Genomic DNA, 19,158 nt, shown 5'->3' on the forward strand with positions numbered 1-19,158 from the left:
GCCCCGTCTCAGCCTGTCTGCGCATCCCCTCACACATCGCATCACCCTCACTACTGCCGCTCCGCCGTATGCCTCCCTCCCCGCTGCCTCTCAGCCTTCTTTCTCCCTCCCCGCTGCCTCTCAGCCTTCTTTCTCCCTCCCTGCTGCCTCTAAGCCTTCTTTCTCCCTCCCTGCTGCCTCTAAGCCTTCTTTCTCCCTCCCCGCTGCCTCTCAGCCTTCTTTCTCCCTCCCCGCTGCCTCTCAGCCTTCTTTCTCCCTCCCTGCTGCCTCTAAGCCTTCTTTCTCCCTCCCCGCTGCCTCTCAGCCTTCTTTCTCCCTCCCCGCTGCCTCTCAGCCTTCTTTCTCCCTCCCCGCTGCCTCCCAGCCTCACCGAAAAGTTCAGCTGCTCAACAAAGGCACTAAGCACCGCCCGAGAAGCCTCCGATTCTCCGCCTAAAAATTCCCCTACTGCCGTCTTCTGGAGACCTCTCTGCTGCAACAACAACCGCGCAGCTTCTTCGGGGCTATTCTGTGGAAACGCGGCACAGCACAGCGCACTTAGCAAGCAGACTTCTCCAGCCGCTTTTTTGAAGAAAGCAGCAGCAGCGAGGTGGGAGGGAAAGGGAATCCAGCGCCTCTCAGAGACCCCTCCCCCTCATTTACGCTGCTCTCTGAAAAAATCGCTGCTTCGCCAGAAGCGTGAGCGCTCAGGGAGAGGCGATACGCAAATCTGCCACAGTGTCTGGCAGGCAAAAAAGCTGGATGGCGAAAGCAACTCACGGAGAACCCCTGCAGAGCGAGGAGCTTAGCAATGCCCTCTGTTGGCTTCTTATTGAACAAAGCAACCGCACCACGCAGCTGAAGCTTCAGCTCTCTTCGCTGCTGCACTTCCAAGGCACTCAGTCTTGTACTTCCTCCACTCCCCAAAGATCTCGACGGCGGCGCCATCTGCTGATACTGCTGCTGATGCGCGTCGTGATGTGGGTCCGTTGGGTGCTCAGGTGTCAGAGACGACTCGAGCGCGAATTCTTCGTACTCCTTAGGATCTGAGGAGGCACTGCCTTCGTTGACAGCCGCCTCTGACGTCTCTCCCCCCGAACGTCTCCGTTCTGCAGGGGAATGCCAAGTCTTTAAGGTGGTGGTAAGAGACCATAAGGCAGACACTGCAGCAATGCGCAGCTCTTGCTGCTGCTGCTGCTGCCCTACAATCCCGTTCCCTGGCGCAAAGCGTGCATTCGCAAACGCAGCACAACATGCAAGACGGGAGGAGGAGGGAAGAGACAGACTACACACGGCGAGCCAGCCAGTGCAAGCAGAAAGCACGGCAAAAGAAAACCAACTTGGCGCGAGTAGCAGGAAGCCAGCCTACCCCTTGACGCGATCGCTTGCAGCGCTTGAATAGCCTGCAGCAGAATGTCTTCAGCATACATCCACAGGTCGAACGCCGCGAACACGCCGAGGAAAAGCGGAGGCTTCAAGAGGAAGAAGCGATGGCAAAACTCGAGCAAGCACAGCTGATGCCCAGCCTGCAACTGATCTGCCGAAAGAAGCAGGGGAAAGGCAAAGTCGCCTACGAAGAGGCACACCTCGTGTGCCAGTGCACCCTACACAGAAGACATGCACAGTCACATACATCCCTCCAGAGACTGTCAGAAGAAGGAGAGAGATAGGGAGAGAGATAGGGAGGGAAGGAAGGCGAAAGAAAGCAGAAGAAGGAGAAGAGAGAGGCAGGGAGAGAGATAGGCAGGGAAGGAAGGAGAAAGAAAGAAAGAAAGCAGAAGAGGAAGGAGAGAGGGAGGGAGAGAGATAGGGAGGGAAGGAGAAAGAAAGAAAGAAAGAAAGCAGAAGGAGGAGAAGAGAGAGGGAGGGAAGGAGAAAGAAAGAAAGAAAGAAAGCAGAAGAAGAGGGAGAGAGATAGGGAGAGAGATAGGCAGGGAAGGAAGGAGAAAGAAAGAAAGCAGAAGAAGAAGGAGAGAGATAGGGAGAGAGATAGGGAGGGAAGGAAGGCGAAAGAAAGAAAGCAAGCAGAAGAAGAAGGAGAGAGATAGGGAGGGAGGGAAGGAGAAAGAAAGAAAGAAAGCAGAAGAAGGAGGCAAGCGCTGTGCAGCTAAGAGGCGTGAGCAGTTGCGGCGTGAAAGCCTCCCGTCCACATGAGGAGGCTTCTCTGCAGTGCAGACGCAGCCTCAGAACCGTTCGACGCATGCAGCAGCAGCAGTAGGAGCAGCAGCAGGCAGTGCGAAAGAGCACGTCGCTTAGCGCTGTGAAGTAATCGCTGCCAGGTAGGAGCAGCAGGGGGCAGATGAGGGTGTGAACTTACTTCTGCTGCCTCTGCTGCGCAACAAACCGTCTGCAGAGCAATACGACACATAGCAGGATTGCTGATACAGCGGCTCAACGCTGGAAACATTTGCTGGCGAACGAGCAAAACGAGCGGAGAACTCCTCCATAGACGCTTCGACATACTCTGCAGTTTAACAGAGAGGAGAGCAGCAGCATAGATGGCATTAGCAGCAGCAGCAAAAGCAGCAGTAGATGGCATCAGTAGCAGTAGCAGAAGTAGCAGTAGATGGCATCAGGAGCAGTAGCAGAAGTAGCAGTAGCAGTAGCAGAAGTAGCAGTAGATGGCATCAGTAGCAGTAGCAAAAGTAGCAGCAGTAGATGGCATCAGTAGCAGTAGCAAAAGTAGCAGTAGATGGCATCAGTAGCAGTAGCAGAAGTAGCAGTAGCAGTAGCAGAAGTAGCAGTAGATGGCATCAGTAGCAGTAGCAAAAGTAGCAGTAGATGACATCAGTAGCAGTAGCAGAAGTAGCAGTAGATGGCATCAGCATCACTAGCATCAGCATCACTAGCATCAGCATCAGTAGCATCAGCAGCAGCACAAGTAGCACCCCCAAAGAGAAAATAGCGAGTAGATGCTATCATCAGCAGCCTCTCTGAATGCAGCAAGTCGCTGTGATCGCGCAGGGCAGTCAAAATAAAAGAGGTGCGTGTGCTGCATGCTGCACGCTCCGTGCGTCAAGTGTCACGCTGCTACTCCCAAAAGCATCAAAAGCAACGGTGTGAGCAATACTTGCAGAGCAGCTGGATACAGCGCACAAGCCAGCTCCGTGGCAGGCAGGCAGAGCAGCAGCAGCCTAACAACGTCCAATAATCCCCCATGAAAACAGCTTGCCTGAGCAACAGCATGGATCATTTCCAAGGCAAGACGCCTGCTTTTTCTCGCAGAGGATCCCTCCAAACCCCCCAATAAAGCTCCTTCGGTGTCTCCTAGACGACTGCAAAGCGAGCCTTGCCCATCAACAATGCGGCAGAATGCTTGCAAAGTTACGAGCAAGTCGCGCATCTCACGACACACCACTGGGGTCGAGGAGCTGCTGGTGCATGCGCTGCTGCTGTTTCTCCTACTGCGGCTGCTTCTATGGCTGCACGGCTGGGAGCTTGCGCATGGTGTCAAGCTCGACGAACAGCTGTCTGCACAGTGGGCTGCTGCTGCTGCTGCTGCTGCCACTCCTCCTGAGGTGTCTGCCATAGCTGGTGCAGCTGAGGCTGATGACGATGACGATGACGATGACGATGACGATGACGATGATGATGACGATGATGATGATGATGATGACGATGATGATGATGATGACGATGATGATGATGATGATGATGACGATGACGATGATGATGATGGTGATGACGATGATGATGATGATGATGGTGATGACGATGGTGATGATGGTGATGGTGATGTTGCTGCCAAGTCTTCTGCTGTTGCTCCCGCAGACTCTGTTAATGGCGTCTGTGCATCTGCGCATGCATTCCTAATTCCTGTAGCCGCTTCTGCAGAAGCGAATTCCCTAATTTCATCACCTGCTGCAGCCTCTTCGCAGCCGCTCTCACGCTTCTCAAAACAAGGTGTACTAGAGGCCATAGCGAGCGACGCTGGCAGTTCGACTGCTGCATCTTGCACAGAATCTGCTGCTGCCTCAGTAGGCACTGGTGATACTGCAGTAGTTGACGTTGGTGCTGCTTCTGCTGCTGCTTCTGCTGCTGCTTCTGCCCCAGTAGACACTGGTGATACTGCAGTTGCTGCTTCTGCTCCTGTTTCTGCTTCTGTTTCTGCTGTTTCTGCTCCTGTTTTTGCTTCTGTTTCTGCTGTTTCTGCTGCTGCTGTTTCTGCTCCTGTTTCTGCTCCTGTTTCTGCTCCTGTTTCTGCTCCTGTTTCTGCTTCTGCTTCTGCTGCTGCTTCTGCTCGGAGAACAAGGCCAGAAATCGCTTGCAGCAACGCTGCGTGAGCAGTCCGTCTGTTTTCCTCGGCAGACGAGGATACGCATACGGAGAAAAGGGTAGCAAAAGCTTCCAGGAGGGTCCCTCCATGCAGGGGGAGTCTCGCCGCAGTGAGTGCAGTCAACAGACACCGCACAACTTGCAAAACTACTGCCTCATCGGCTGCCGTAGCTAGCGAACATATTCGTTCTGTGAGCGACTCCACAGAGGTGGCATTTTTCGTGGCTTCCTGCGCTCTGCCTGTCTCTGCAGAAGCCATCTTTGGAGGGGTCTGTCTGTCTGCAGCTCCTGCTCCCGCTCCCGCAGAGTCTTCGCTGACGGCGAGAGCCTCGCGTTGCTGCTGCGTTTCTGGTGCGGGGGCAGTTGCAGCCTCGGCAACTGCCTCCCCCCCCGTAGAAAGCTGCACGGGAGGAGCAGCAATCGAGCTGTTGAGCCTTGAGGTTCCTTCAACGCTCACGGTGAGACGGGGGGGGCCCCCCATCAGCGATCGGAGGGCCCCTACAGAGAGCAGGAGATTGGAAGCATCGAGAGCTAAGAGATGCAGCTTGGGCATGTCGAAGTCTAGACACTGCGTGAGCGCCGCGACGAGCAGATCTCTCACGCACGCAGTGCTACTGGGCGTTGCCGAAGAAGACGACGCCTCTCTAGGAGCCTCACTGAGAGACGCCTCCTTCCTGCATCCTTCTTTGCCTTGCTTCGAGGGGGTAAGAGGCACACTTCCGCCGTCTGTTGCAGCGCTCTCTGCAGCGGCTGCATGTTGGTGCTCTCGTTGCGCTTGTTGCTGGTGCTGCTGCTGCGCGAGAAGCTCGGCGAGACGCACATCCGCCGCCAGCACTGCCTCCCTCAAGGCTCGCCCCTTACGACCTGCTGGAATTATCTTCAGAATGCGACTCAAAGACACCCGAAGATAGCGGCAGCAGCTGCTGGAAATGCCTTCTCCTGCGGAGAGATCCCCTAGAGAAGCTCCTGCGACGGAGGGGGAGTTGCTCTCCGCAAAAGACTCTCCCGCGTTCTTTTTTGCGGGAAGTCTCTGCGCCTCCTGCACGCCAGGAGACTTAGGGGGGCCCCCTGGGGCAGAAGGTCGCGCACGAGGGGGCCCCCCCCCTTGCTGGAGAGCAGCCATCTGGAGAATCCCTTCCTTTTCCCCCCTCGTCTTGGCTCGAGGCTTCCTCTGCGTCACACAGACTCACAACTCCTCCAAGGCACAGTTCGCGACGCTGCCAGCAGTGCTGAGCGAGGTGCTGAGTGGGGGTGTTTCTTGGGGGGGGTTCCCCCTGGCGAACTAAGGCCCCTACTCGCTGCCTGAGACGCGTCGCTGCTCCGCCTTCCAGCCACGATGGCGAGGCGCGGAGACGCCTCTCACAAGATGCCTGCGTGGCGAGCAGCCGTCTGCCGAGGGCGACTTTTCACGCGGATCTGACGCTTTAGACCGCGCGCCTAGAGCGCTCAAAAGGGCAGCCAGCCAGAGCCGATTTGGGTGGTCTCGTGCGAACGAGACTCCCGAAGACGAGACGCAGACTTCGGCGAAGACAACCGAAACGGCAGGCGACGCCTTCGAGTGCCCCCAGGAGAGCACAGGCACTGAAACATCGGCCCCTGATGCACCCAAGTGAGCCTCCCCTGCCTCTGCATGCAGGGTGGTTTGGCGGAGGAAAGCACTTCGGGATGGATGCGTCGTTGGGGGGCCCCTGGAAGGGGCCCCCCAACGATCGGTTGGACGAGACTCCTGCAGCGGCGATCCGTCGCGCTCTGGATGGCTGCTTGGGGAGTCGCTATCCTCTCGGCGCGTATTTACGTCGGAAAAAACAAAAAACTGCGGCAGAATGCACGTTTCGTGAGTTTCTTCTTGCCTTTGTTTCAAGGGGCCCCCAGCTGTCGGCATCGCTTTCTTTCCGAGGCGCCGCAGTCCCGAGATGCGCCGCGGCAATCTGCAATGGATGCGTCCGCGAAAGCGTGTGGTGCGGTGCAAACAAAATCTTCAAGAATTGGGGTGTACGTACACCCTGACTTGCCGGCGGACAAGACGACTGCAAGCGGCCACACGGAGGGAAGAGGTGCACGCTGTCGCCTCCTCCGCGTGGGGACTGCAAGAACGAGGTAGAAAAACATACACATATGCATGTACGCGCACATCCTTGCCTTCAGTCCGAGGGCGCGCTGGGGAGGATAAGAGCCTTATCGATGAGCGAGGCTAATTGTCTATCAAGAAGAGAGAAACGCAGATGTCGTGCCAACTCCTCCCCTTCCCGGCTCGCTCGCCGCACACCAGTAGACAGACCCCTTTGCGCAGCGCTCCACGTTGTATCGGCCTAACACCTCGATTCGCCCCCCGCTCGCCCTCGTTACACCCTCTCGGTCCTCCCTTTTGCTCTCTTGCACTCGCCTTACCTCCTCGCGTGTGCCCTCCCCCTCTGTGTGTCCTTAAAAACGTGGAAAGCCTTCAGCGAGGCTAGGAAGCACATATAGACGTAGCCACTGCAATCGGACAGCCACTTTACACAAGTCTCGAACGAAAGCTGACACCCGCGAACGCAAGCCTGCACGGGGTCACCCAAGCCTTCTTTGCGAAATCCCTTCACGATCTCGAGCTAAGCTGCCCAACTTCGAGAGCCGCAGCGCCTCTTCCCGGCTATTCCACGCATACCGCTCAGTCAGTGTAGAAAAAAATCCTACTTCATTCCCACAGACTACCCCCACGCCGCTGCCTCGCAGGCCCCCTAATCCGTCTCCCCAACCGAAATTTGAATGCACTCCACAGGGGCCTGCCGCTTCAGAATCGAGAGGCGAAAAACTCATGCAACACATGCGCAGGGCAGCAAGCAACAGCGAGGAGCGCCATGTCTCTCTGCACGAGCTTAGACATGGACATGCGCACTGCGTCAGCAGCCTCTCAGTAGATGCGAGAGCCTCGCTGCGGCAACTAAGTCGTACAAGTTACTTTACACGTGCCCGCATGGGAGTCTTTATCCCCGGAGGACGAGAGCTTTTTGAAAGGCTCAGACGCGCTCTAGAGACTACGCATGCGCTAGCTGCCCCCATGATCGACCCACCCCTGGAGAGCGAAATTTCGCTAACAAGTGCGCATATATACACACACGCCCTCTGGCGGTGTTTACAATTGTTTATGAGCTGTGAGCCTTCTTGTCTAGTGACTAAGGCAAACGGGGGTTTTCGAGTGCAGCAGCTGCTGGCGTCTGTCCCTAGGGGCCCCCACCCTAACATAGGCAGGAGCTACAAAGAAGCTCTTCCCTAACTGAGGAGGCATCCCCCTTCGAAGTCAACGACAGCTTGGGCGCACATTGGAGGCATCGAAGTGCACACACGAAAGCGGGGAACCCCACAAGCACAAGGGCAACAGTTGCTGCAACAGTTGCTGCAAATGTTGTTGCGGCTCCTCCTGCCCAGCCTCATGGGGGCCCCCTAGGCCCCACCTGCGATCAGTCCACGCGCCGGTGGAGGCCCCCAACATAAGAAGTTGCGTGCCGTTTTCGGCTATCGGCTGCTGCTGACGCGGGGTGTTTGTTTGTCGGGTAACTGGTACATAAGGGGCCCCCCTTGTGCCTTCCTGAGCGTCTCCAAGAAGGCGCATGCACAAGAAGGGGGGTCGCGTGCAGGCAGGCCTCCCCAGACACCCTGGAGAGGCGATCCTGCCACCAAAACTCCTCGGAATTGCGGTTCTGCCGAATGCCACGAGTGACGACGAAGAGCAAGGGGGGGCCCCTGATGACGGGGGCCCCTACAGATGCAGTGGATGACATCCCAGGAAAGCGGCTTTTCGACGGGATCCCCGGCAGAGATCAGGAGACAGGAGGAAAGAAGAGGGAGAAAGAAGCGTGGAGACATCTGCTCGGCCCGAGCAGAGACGGCTGGCTCTTGCGACTTTGCTGCCAGGATCCAGTAGTGGCGGGAGAGGGGCCATGAGTGCGGCGCGAGAGAGCGCTGGGAAGCGTGGCATGCTTCGAGAGCACCGCGGCGGGTGTTTACTTCAGGGCAGGTTGCATCATTCGAGCTTCTTGTCAGTCAGTTTCTTCTGAGCGCGCTGCTCTCGGCCCCTTACGTATCGCTTGACGAAATATTCAGCGAAGAGGTAGAAGTACGTGGAATACATGAGGCAGGCCCAGTACAGGTTTTTTACCGTGATGTACTGGCCGTGCGCCAGAGAATCCGCCAGCTGATCAGCCCTCCACATGGCTTTGTACGGGTACGTGAAGGCGTAGTACATGGAAACAACGGTCACCCCCACCCCCACAAACATCTGGGAAATCTGCGCGATTGTTACAAAGATGCCCCAGGAAAGCGGCCTCTGCAGCTGAGCAGCGAGGAAATAGTAAAAGTACATGACTGCGTGGACGCTGTAATTCATGGCGACGAAGTAGATCCCCGCCGGCTGCTCCCAGGTGTACGCATCCCAAGTGTACAGGAGCACCGTCGCGTGGTGGTACCAGTGCAAGAAAGACAAGGGACGCTTTCTCAGAATAATAAAGACCGTATCCAGAAGCTCGAAAAACTTGGAGTAGATAAATAGCAGAGTCCATAGACCTGCAGCTCCGTGGCCGTATGCATACACCGGGGGCCCCGCAACCGATGATTCAAATCCCCAATTCCATATCAAAATCGCCAGTTGGGGAACTATGCGGATCTGTGAAAACAAGAATCAGCACAAACATCGGGGAAAACGACTTTGAACACGTCAAGCAGGGCCAGAGTATGAACAGGCGGGCAGGCAGGCGGGCAGGCAGGCGGGCAGGCAGTTAGCTACATGAAGATCTCTGTTACTTCTAGACTGCTGTTGAACAGTTCAGACACCCCAACACTGGCGTACACCCACACGAGCCCATGCCGCCAAGCAGCCACACGCCATGTGGCGTGCATGCATGCATGAGACATGGCACGTGGCTGCATGGCAACTACAGAAATGTTGCAACGACGATGCACAGTTGGAGCACAGTACGACACTCCACACAACGTGCTCGAATGCGATACTGGAAAGAAAAGGGAAGGAAGGAAGGAGCATTTGCTGCACGGGAGAGCCGGAACGGCTTTCTATTCATGTATTAGAAAAGTTGCACTCTGCAGGAACCCCTAGAATGCAATAATAAAACACATGTGAAACACATGCCCGCCACGAAAACTTGAACTCTAACGCGCATCAGCCCCCATGGGCAGATTCTTCACCCTTGAAATACATGCGTATCGGTGCACATAGCGCCTTCATCACCGTGAAGCGCATCTGATGAGGGACGTACGCATGCTCGAATTTTACGGCTAAGAATCTGGCATGCAAATTCCTTGCCACATCCAGTGGGCATGCGCAAAAGTGAACCACCTGTGTGTGGACTACACCCCGACCTCGCGATTGAAGCACACGGGAGAGAGAGGCTAACACCGCCCATGTGCAGAATTTAAGGGGCAAGCATGCATGCATGCTTGTGAGGGAGGGAGATAACTTCACCGACCATGCCAATGAAGCTGAAGATAGCCAAAACGAGGTTCCAGTACTTGAGGGGTGTCCGGAGGTCGTAAGCTGGCCTATCCTGCATCCACTTTTTTCCAAAATAACAAAAAAGAAGATAGAGAGTTGCCGCCAAGGGGGCTGCATAGTAGTTCTCTGTATTCCAACTCAAGGCTGACGCTGCACTGAATCGACGTTCGCTGAAGGGCATATACATACACCCACACAGACACACAGCGCACATGCAGAGAAGGCATTCTCAGGCTGGAAGGAAGCGCGTGCAAACTGCCATGCGAGATCTGGACGGCAGCCTCTCGTGGGGAGATAGACGGCGGCACTGCAAGGCGTCTTTCGTTGAAGCGTCATGAGTAAGAGGCCTCTAGGGTAGGATGAGACAGCCGCGGGGAAAAAAATGGAGATTGGGGGGGAGACAGCGGGATAGCATCGGGATACCCCTCCCTAAACACCACAGAGTGTCGCGACACAACACGGGAGCGACACAGAGGAACGCAGGTGCTGGGGAACATTCAGCAGCTGCTGCTGAACATTCATGAGGAGAGAGCACACCACAAGGGTTCAAAATAAGTGGTAGCCAACAGCTTGCTTATGAACAGAGACAGCGTTCTGACGGCGACAAGAGCTGTGGAGCCCAATGCGGTGCGTCGAGCATTCTACTCAAAGGCATGCAGCTCGATTGGAAGGCAATCTGCCAAGGAAGCAGCGGGGAGCAAGGAGAGGCGGTGACGCCCTTCAAGTCGAGGGAAAGCTCTGGCTTGCAACTTACAAATCGAAGTACAGAGGCTTGAGTATGGGGAACATCTTGTCCAAAATGAGGACAGACTGGGAGGGGTACGTTGTTATTCCATCCGGCGGCATGCGGTGCAAGATGCCCTCCGAATTTATGACGAACTTGTACGTCATTTTGGCTGCCTGTTTCGCTCGAAAACGGCACAGGCGGGGCTTTGGGAAATCTTGCACAAATGCAAGCGCTGGCGGGAGGCGCCACGAGAAAGGGAGGATATTGCTGACGCGACTAGGCGTAAATACTCGGACTCTAGAAGCCTTTACTCCGAATTACGCAGCCTTTGGCTGCAGGGGGCGCTGTGACAGTTGCTGCTGCTCCTGCTGGCGTTGCTGCTGCTGGGTGAGAGGGCGAAGATGCCTGCTGGAAGGGGACTCTAGATTTGCCAAAAGAGTGCCCCAAAGAGGCATTTCTCTGTTGCTGTTGAAATTAAAAGGCAGAGAAACAAAGGCTGAGGGGCGCAGTCACGCAAAGTGAGACGCTGCTCTCGGTCCAACACGGACGCAGAAGAGAGCCGCCGCAGCAACGAGCAGACGAGATCCTGAAAGGAACTACACTATTTATTGCAAGCAGCAACTGCGTTTTCCAAAAAAACCCCGAAAACCTCGTAATAGACACGAACAACGGACTAGTAGCAGAGTCTCCATAGCCGCTTGCCTCGCCGAAGAGAGCCACAGCAGTCGCACGCGGCCATGAAGCCCTCCTGAGGTTTGGATAGTCTCTGCTGCTACTTTACGCCTGATCCATTTGTCTATCCCCTTACTTATATGTACAGTGACTGGAATTTTCATTTTAACTCCGTACCCTGGCCGTCTAGCTCTTCTTTGGCGCTTATTTCCTTTTAGCTAGAGAGCGAGATAGACAGGCGAGAGCCACACAAAAGGAGAACCAACCGCGAAGCGTAAGTACAGGGAGACGTTGTCGGCTCCAGTGGGCACAGCAAATAGGCTTTTAGTCTCAAGCGGAGGGCACACTTGCTGCGGTTTGCACATATTAGCGACAATATCGGGTACCTTGCCATCGGCAGATGGCCGACGACCGACAACCATGCAGCAACACGAGCTCCTCTACCCCGTAATTCATCGAAAGGAGAGAGGCATATGCTTAATACTGCAAGAAGCTTATGTCGCTCGCCTGCATTAAGAAGGGAACACCTTGGCCAAGGAGCAGCCTTCGTAGGCTTTTTATTTTGGAGGGCACCTTAGCAAAAGCAGCGGAACAAGCAAGCGGCACGTCGGCATTTTTCTACTAACGAGCTACTTTGAGTCACCACTCTGTGAAGCGTTAATTGTATAATCTGGAGATTCTTTTTATTTTCTATGCTGCGTCTTGGGTTAGATGCTGTACTACCTAGTCACATATTGCGTATTCGGCTGCGCAGTACGGCTATATGTACGTAAAGCCGTATGCGTAAATAGCCCTACTGCTCAGAAAGTGTAGCTGCTTGGGCCCAGTGTTCCATTTGGCCCTTCGATAAGGAACCCTGTAAGATTTACAGGGTAAGAGAAATGCTAGCTTATCTTTGCTATGACTGCATTGCTGTTACCCCCTGACTAAGGTCTCTCGGTACGGAGACACTCAGGTCTAGAGTCCATACAAACTTACTTGAAAATATTGAGTGTTCTCCCGAAAGGTATCCCCTAGCGGGCATCATTGGCCCTTCCGCCACCACTAACTGGTCGAGAAACCAGCTTTTCCTAGTTTGTCCTTCTTCATTCGATTCTGCCCAAAGGCTAGCACGAGTTTCCGGTTAACCTTGAGCATGAGAATAGCACGCAATTACAACTAAGTCTCAGAACAATATTGCCGCCCGCTGTAAGCATAGTCACGCAGATTCATGATTCACTTACTCAAGAGACTGTCATGCATCTGCAGCAATGGTTTTGGAGGCTGGAGGGCCTTCACAGAGTGCATGCGTGCAAGGCCATTCGTTCTTTAGCAGCCCATGGTTATTCAGGAGTTAGTGCTTAGCGTGCGCCATAGATTGCGAAGATATCAGCAGAAGACGTAATTGCAGTGTTAATTCGCTGTACCGAATGCACTATCTCTTTAGGGCATTATTTAATCGTGTCCAGTAGCGAAGATATCTTTCCTAGTACTGCGGCCTGACAAAGACTGCAAACGCGCGAAGACAGCGGAAGCAATTCATTTCAAGGGCGTCTTTATGAGCGATGCGCACTGATCCAAAAGTACTTGGGGAATGTTATTCCCTTCTCGAGATCGAGATTACAAAGGACTTCCACGGAGTTCGAGCTGAGTGATCCTTACGTTAGGCACTTTCACACACGCGCAAAAAGCGGTTTGCGTAAGAAGCCCCTGCTGCTTCACAGTGCTGTCGAGGCTCGAGACAGCACTCGAATTCATCACCAGTCGGCCTCACAAGGACCTGTTGTCAGTGGGGGTCGAGATCTATTGAAAGACGCACTGCGGCAGGTGGGCAGCTAGCTGTAGCAGAGCGCTGCCGTTTTCTAAAAGTGCAGTGAAGCCACGTAGGGCCTTGCAATGATACGTCGGGCTTGCAAAGCTGGAAAGAGCGTCGAATGCGCGGGAACCTCTTTTTGGCGTTCTGGTCGATTAAAAGATCCCTAAAGCCAACAACGCTACGTGATAGTAAGCGACGTCCACTTAGCGGCCTCTTCGTTGGAGCTACGAAGAAAAGCTAATGGCAAAATACCGGATTCAGCTCGGCGTGAGAGACACAGAGGGGGGACTGACGGGGACATAAAACTTTTACAGAAGGCTCTTGCAGTTGCAGCACCACTGGACCTATTCGTAAACTCAGGCAAGATTACAAGCGCTATTACAAGACCCTAAATCCCAGCATTCTCGGATTTCCGCGTTTTAAGATATTCCATGCTACTACGGCTGGAGGACCTCCATGCTTCATACCGAGGAAATTCAGCGACTGGGAACGGAAAAAGCACGGCTGTGGCTCTGAAGGGACCGTTACGCCCACCGATGATAGCAGGGTGTTTATGCTGAAGTGAACTAGATGAATTGCTAGCGGCATTGGAGCTGCTCCATACCCCCTAACTACCCTCATTCCCTTCAAGGCATGTGGGGGCTTTCGTTTGCCAGTCGGAAACTGCTATGGCACAGAACCAGAGCCTGCAGCCGTAACAGGCTTTGTGCTCTGGCAAAAAACACTTGTGGCAAAGGTCTACGCCTGAAAATCTTGGAAGCAAATGCCGCAGAAGCCTCATCTATCACGGGTGTGAGTGACAGCAAAGACCCTTTCTGCTATGCAAAGCCGCTAGCCTACAGTTCGGGGATTGCGTCCTTACAAACTTTTCAGTTTCGCATGCTTCCCGAGGGGAGACAAGGGCGCTGGATGCAGGCAAAAGGGCTCAAGGTGGTATCTTGAAAGATACAATTCTCACAAGCAAGCCTTGAGGAAACATCCACGGGATGCCATTCGATTCAGCAAATGCGGCGCGGGGAGGGGCCAAGGAGGGGGGATGGTCTTGTAACTGCAAAGTGCTCGCCTTCAAGTGTGCTCTCCAACCAGGGGAAAACACCACTCTATGCCACAGAATCAGATCCATTCTCAAGAGTCAAGACTGCAAATAGCCGCGCACTGCCGAGAAGCTGTCTAGGGTTGCTGATCCCCCACAGTCGCAGCAGTGGCGTTCCTGGAGTCTCTGAATGGGAAGTCAGTGGTGATTGACTCGGTGAGATCCAAGGCTTCCTCGCGCTCTCGAAGCTGCACATACACCCCAGGAAAGCGCGAGTATACATTGGGTGCTCTCTCTGTGTTGTGTTGTGTAAATTACCGCTGAACCTCCAGTCGAAAGCGTCGCACGGGGAGAGCAGAGAGACAGTACTGCCCACCTCCAACGCGGCTGCGAGCCTTTCCATATCCTCGCCGTCTTCATCGAGCGGCTCCTCATCCTGCAGACAGATTCAGACACTCCGGAACCCACATCACCGTTTCAATCTGAACAGGGGAGAGGTGCTTGCGGCAAAAGTCTGAAAAGCCTTATTTAGCCTTAACTCCAGCCGAGGCGGCTTACTGCATAGAGATCATCATATTTGCTGCCTGCTTCGGGCACCTCTTCGGAAGAAAATCGTCCGACTCGAAAGCCGCGCAGAGGATCGAACCGCGGCACTTTCTGAAGAAACAACGCCAATTAAAAACACGTCCACACACTGTCACTGCAGCTTTTTCCGCAATCCGCAGACAGCCCCCTGAAGCGGGCGTGCGATGCAAACCACTCCTATACTTCCCGGAGCATCACTCCACATAAAAGGCCATTCTCCTCTTGAGTTCGTCATGCATTTGAAAGCCTTTCACCCCTACAAGAAGCCTGCGCTGCGTACCAAGAGGCCCTTCGGTTCACTTGACCACGTCCACTTCGTCGCCAGTTCACGAATCCTTTGCTGCGAAGGAAAAAGAGAATTCCGCAGCGACACATCCATCCAAATGCATGCACATGCAAGAAGATGCTTCCCTCAAACCCGTGCCCCCTTTCCCCCTTTTCCCTCCCCTTTTCCCACCCTCCCCTGCGGCGTAGCTGGCAGCTCCTGATGCCACGCAGCAGCGCACTCTGTCGAACTTTGCTTCTCGCTCCTTTGTCTTGATTTCAATCCATTCATCCGCCCAGCCAGGAACAGGCGAAGGCGGAGGGGCAGGTCGCCCGTCGGGAGTAGCGTAGCGAGGCAGCCGTTGTTGCTGCTGCTGGTGCAGCTCGAAGAGCAGCTGCTTCAGAGCCTTGAGCGTGATGATAACCATGCGATGCTTCAGCAAAGTGTATGCGTTGACTCCCTGAAAACCGCATTTCAGGAAAGCAGTTTACAGCAAGCAGCGAGCGCCCAGCTGGCAAAAGATGCGCAGCAGCGAACGGTGAACAAGCAAGTAGCAAGGAGCAGCGACCAGAGAAAGGAGTCTGCGCGCCGCGCCTGGCAGCAGAGGCGGCACAGAGAGCTCCTCCTTGCGCAGCTGTGTGCAGACGCAGGAGCCTGCGACGGAGGATGCGCCTTGAGAGGGAGAGGAAGGTTTTGGAAGGACGTAGAAGTCGAGGATGCCAGACAGGCAGGCACAGAGGAATTTCCAGACGGGGGAGGGGGAAGAGGAGGCTTACGGCGACGTCAGTGCGTTTGACGCCTGTAATATGCGCAGTCGCCCAGCGAAAATTCTCGTTGACGTCTTCATGACCTTCGTGAATCAGCAGAGCGCTATGACATCGAGTGCCTGAGCACGGCGATGGGAGACGCACAGCCTCGAGGCGGAGATCAGAGCCAGCGCTCGCGAAGGAGCTGGCGCAACGAGACAGCGCTGTGGCTCGTCGCACTGCGGAGGCAGGAGCAGAACGCGGCGCCGCAGGGGAGCCGCGGAGGCAGCGGGAAACACACGCAGCAGCCCCCAGATAAAGCCTCTGCACGTACGAGACGCGTGGCAGAAGGCAGGCAATGAGAAGAAGAAGAAGCAAGCCTCGCCATTCCAGCGAGTCACCTAGCAGCCTCCTGAGGTGCTTGACGCAGTGCTTCGTCTTGTGGGAGGTGAGGCAGAGGTTTTGCACAAGAACGAGTTGTTCTTGCGCGAATTTCGCAGACAGCGCCTGCTCCACTCCTCGCCACAGCACTGAGCGTGAGGCATGAACACACACACACACACACATGTGTGTGCACATGCATACACTTTGTGAGCCTTGGATCGCGAAGCCGTCACGAGCCCGCCTGAGACAGCTTTCTGGAGCGACTGCTGCATTTCTGGAGCGACTGCTGCATTTCTGGAGCGACTGCTGCGCTGTTCGAGAATCGACTGAAGGAGCCTTTCTCGGCAGCCTCCGCGGAGTTTGTTCGGAGTGCGGAGGCGAAGGGAGACGTTCGCGTGTGCCTCCTACGTCGCTTGTTGCACTTGTTGCGCTGATCATGAGGTCTTAGCGGGTGTGTCTGTACACCCAAGTACTTGCCGCAAGCCTTGCGCCAGCCCATCCTCGCCATCCCCGTCTTGACCGTCTGGGGACGAACCTTGCGGCTGCTCCCTGGCCACTCCCACTTGTATAATTGCATGCGTTCAGTCCATCCCGCAATCGCTCGCCGCGTATGCCAGTACACCTGAAGGCGTCGAAAAACACGCGCGACGCAATGTCTTGAGCAGCGCGTGCTCGAATTCTCGCTACGCGGTCGCGCCCGCACCCGGCGTGCCACCCGCTTTTTCTAAAGCATCCACTCCTCGGATCCAAAATCCTAGCAGGCAGTCTCAAGAAGCGCCTAGCTGCGGCGCACGTTAGACGCGATAAAAAGTACGGCATGCGGAAGGGGCACGCAGCAGCAGATGCCGCAGGACGAGAACGCGTCTGCCTGCCTCACTGCTCCGCTGAGGCTCAAAGTTCACACCGACCTGGTGCAAAATGTCTGGACGTAAGGGCTGACCAAACACTTCTGAGGGAACCTCTGAGGAAAGCAGAACGCGCAGAGAAGGGGGAGCAGGAGCAGGAACGCTATCGCCAAAAGCAGCAGGAGAGACAGGAGAAACTGCGCCATGAGCTGCAGTCAGAGATAAGTTGTGTAAGTGTATGCATATGTGTGTGTGTATGTATATGTGTGTGTGTATGTATATGAATGTAGGCGGGGCAGGGAGGGGGAGGGAAAAACAAATGACAAAAGGAGGTGATTATGAAGGCACACCGATCAATTCAGGGGGCTGCCTTTCTTCGCCTTCCCAGGCTTCAAAAGAGTGAACTGGCAACACCAAACGTGTGTTGAAGCCAACAACTGGCACTGCCCAGTGGTGTCTGTACAGTGTTTGCATGTCAAAGTTACTGCTGCACCCATCGCTGGTGCTGTGACTGCTGGAGTGAGTTCGGCTGTTGGCGCGGGCATCACCGACAGTTTCTGCACCCCCACTCAGAACGGAAGAAGAAGCATTCGGCGCTGCTTCCTCCGCAGCGACTGGCGAGGCAGAACCAGCCACTGGTGCTGTCGCCGCTAGAGCTGCCACGCCTCGAGTTTGCATGCAACGTAACCCCGAAGTTAGAGGCCCCCCGATCCTCCTGTGGCCCCTCCATCTAAGCGGAAATCTCCACGGTCCGACTGTAGCGGCAGCGTTGATTTTTTCAGCGAGTCCGATCCGCAACAACCGTGGCAGCATCTCCTGCCCAAACATTGAGGCTCTATGTGAACGGGGTCGAACGCTCCCAATTTGTGGAGGCGCCGTATATGCACCTGTTCAGCAGCTGCGACGGCAGCGCAGAAACGAGCGCTAACAGCAGGCGTAGCAGCAGTGGGCGCCGCTACGCAGCAGGCCTCTTTCTGAAAACTCCACGGAGCAAGAGGCTGTCCATAGTGGGAGTTGTGCCGCTCTACAATCAAGAAGCCGCTAAGCCCTCAACGTCGGCGAGCAACTGGATGTCTTTGTCTTTTTTAGCCGGAAGGCGTAGCACAAGAAAGAGGAGTCTCCAGAGGAAGGACTGTGACGATCTCTGGGAGGCCCCTCCCTCCTTCGGATTCTAGCAGCCAGTTGCTTGCAAGTATAGGCTGCCTCCAAATGTGCGATTTCCTATGCAAAAAGCATATTACGGCCTTGCAGCTATCATCTACAGCAGTTTTCTAAGGATCTATTCATAATTATATACACCGATTTAGAGTTCAAGGTGCAGCCATGGTTTGCTGCACGGAAGCAGCAGGCGACCCCTAGGCCCTTGTGGCGCAATCGGATAGCGCGTTGGACTTCTAATCCAAAGGTTGCGGGTTCGAGTCCCGCCGGGGGTGCTCTGCTTTTTGTAAAGCTCTTCCCTGCTTTACTTTCTCTCCCCTGGAAAGATGGTGTCTGGCACGTTTCTCACCCACACGTAGTCCGTTTCAACTCTTGGCGCGTCTCGCTCTCTCTCCTGACAACTCTAACAGCGATATACGCGCATGCATTCCGCCTGCCCGCGCAGGGGAGAGTGCGGCGAGAAACCACGCGGAGTTTTTCTGCGTTTAACACCATGTTCACTTGAAATAGACGGAGTTCTCTCTGTTGTTGTGCCCATCAAAGGTGAAATGCCTCGCTGACGCATCCTTCGCCCAGGACGTGGCCACGCGTTCAAGTGAGTCAAGGACGGCTCCACGATTGCAGGAGGGTGTAGGGGGAGTTGGTTTTCGCGAAGGGCCCGAAATGATCCCTAAAGATCAGAACTGACGACGACTTCAGCACCCTTAGGTGCCCCCGACGCGATTTCACCTCCCACGGAACGATTGTCTTCTTCAGATAGCCTTGTCCACCCCGTGATACACCGTAGAATAGGGTCCCTGCAGCTGTATTGGCAAATCGCCACACCTGCGTAGGGAGGAAAATTTTCTGGGAGTCTGCGAGCACGCGCGTCGCCCTTGTGGCGCAATGGATAGCGCGTTGGACTTCTAATCCAAAGGTTGCGGGTTCGAGTCCCGCCGGGGGTGGTTTTCACCGCGAACAGCTGCGTGGAAAACTCCTTTCCGTCGGCTCCCTTCGGAGTGTTGATCTTAGTGTAGTGCGCATAAGCCTCGGCCGAAGCGGCCCCCTAGACGTCCTGCGGTGTTTTGAATCGAGGGGTGTTAGACATCTGAACTGTTCAACTATGCACGAGTCTACAGCCCCTCTACAGCTTCCTGTGCATAAACCTTCTAGAGCGCGCTAAGCCCGTTGCATCAAACGATATTTAACCTTTACTTCGGCACGGACTATGCC

At 55.0% G+C, this 19,158-nt stretch overlaps 3 protein-coding genes and 2 non-coding genes across 5 annotated transcripts; 2 read left to right on the forward strand and 3 right to left on the reverse strand.

Annotated features, from left to right (window-relative positions):
• Positions 1-614: 614 nt before the first annotated feature.
• Positions 615-5,377, reverse strand: LOC113146746 (the record flags this gene model as incomplete). The annotated part of the gene is made up of 6 exons (XM_026335027.1): positions 5,075-5,377; positions 4,202-4,582; positions 3,781-3,952; positions 3,152-3,501; positions 2,297-2,443; positions 615-1,107 (listed from the first exon to the last, which is right to left on the reverse strand). Coding segments are annotated over exons 1-6 (1,846 nt in total), but the record flags the coding sequence as incomplete, so codon positions are not given.
• A 2,877-nt stretch (positions 5,378-8,254) lies between these two features.
• LOC113146748 lies at positions 8,255-9,156 on the reverse strand. Its single transcript, XM_026335036.1, has 3 exons — positions 9,031-9,156; positions 8,798-8,893; positions 8,255-8,563 (listed from the first exon to the last, which is right to left on the reverse strand). Exons 1-3 carry the CDS (start codon positions 9,154-9,156, stop codon positions 8,255-8,257), a joined length of 531 nt encoding a protein of 176 aa, XP_026190821.1.
• A 4,944-nt stretch (positions 9,157-14,100) lies between these two features.
• On the reverse strand, positions 14,101-17,466 carry LOC34622056. Its single transcript, XM_026335045.1, has 10 exons — positions 17,139-17,466; positions 16,852-16,904; positions 16,352-16,565; positions 15,961-16,089; positions 15,590-15,699; positions 15,055-15,273; positions 14,829-14,888; positions 14,522-14,620; positions 14,340-14,399; positions 14,101-14,211 (listed from the first exon to the last, which is right to left on the reverse strand). The coding sequence occupies exons 1-10, from the start codon at positions 17,464-17,466 to the stop codon at positions 14,101-14,103; spliced, it is 1,383 nt and encodes a 460-aa protein (XP_026190830.1).
• Positions 17,467-18,147: 681 nt separating this feature from the next.
• Positions 18,148-18,221, forward strand: Trnar-ucu. The gene has a single exon. It is a non-coding gene; the product is annotated as a tRNA-Arg (tRNA).
• A 596-nt stretch (positions 18,222-18,817) lies between these two features.
• Trnar-ucu lies at positions 18,818-18,890 on the forward strand. Its single transcript has one exon. It is a non-coding gene; the product is annotated as a tRNA-Arg (tRNA).
• The last annotated feature ends 268 nt before the right edge of the window (positions 18,891-19,158 follow it).

The sequence above is a fragment of the Cyclospora cayetanensis genome, unplaced genomic scaffold (genome assembly GCF_002999335.1).
Source record: "Cyclospora cayetanensis isolate NF1_C8 unplaced genomic scaffold, CcayRef3 CcayRef3_contig_111, whole genome shotgun sequence".
Classification (NCBI taxonomy): Eukaryota; Apicomplexa; class Conoidasida; order Eucoccidiorida; family Eimeriidae; genus Cyclospora; species Cyclospora cayetanensis.

Excerpts from the sequence above, each read along its gene's own strand:
- LOC113146748 (XM_026335036.1), bottom strand. The coding sequence starts at position 9,156 with ATGCAGCCACGTGCCATGTCTCATGCATGCATGCACGCCACATGGCGT. Across the intron at positions 8,894-9,030 it reads TGTTCAACAGCAGTCTAGAA|ATCCGCATAGTTCCCCAACT; the intron begins GTAACAGAGATC and ends TTGTTTTCACAG. Across the intron at positions 8,564-8,797 it reads ATGCATACGGCCACGGAGCT|CTGCAGAGGCCGCTTTCCTG; the intron begins GCAGGTCTATGG and ends CTCGCTGCTCAG.
- LOC34622056 (XM_026335045.1), bottom strand. The coding sequence starts at position 17,466 with ATGCAAACTCGAGGCGTGGCAGCTCTAGCGGCGACAGCACCAGTGGCT. Across the intron at positions 16,905-17,138 it reads GCAGCCCCCTGAATTGATCG|AGGTTCCCTCAGAAGTGTTT; the intron begins GTGTGCCTTCAT and ends TGCTTTCCTCAG. Across the intron at positions 16,566-16,851 it reads GTCCAGACATTTTGCACCAG|GTGTACTGGCATACGCGGCG; the intron begins GTCGGTGTGAAC and ends CGACGCCTTCAG.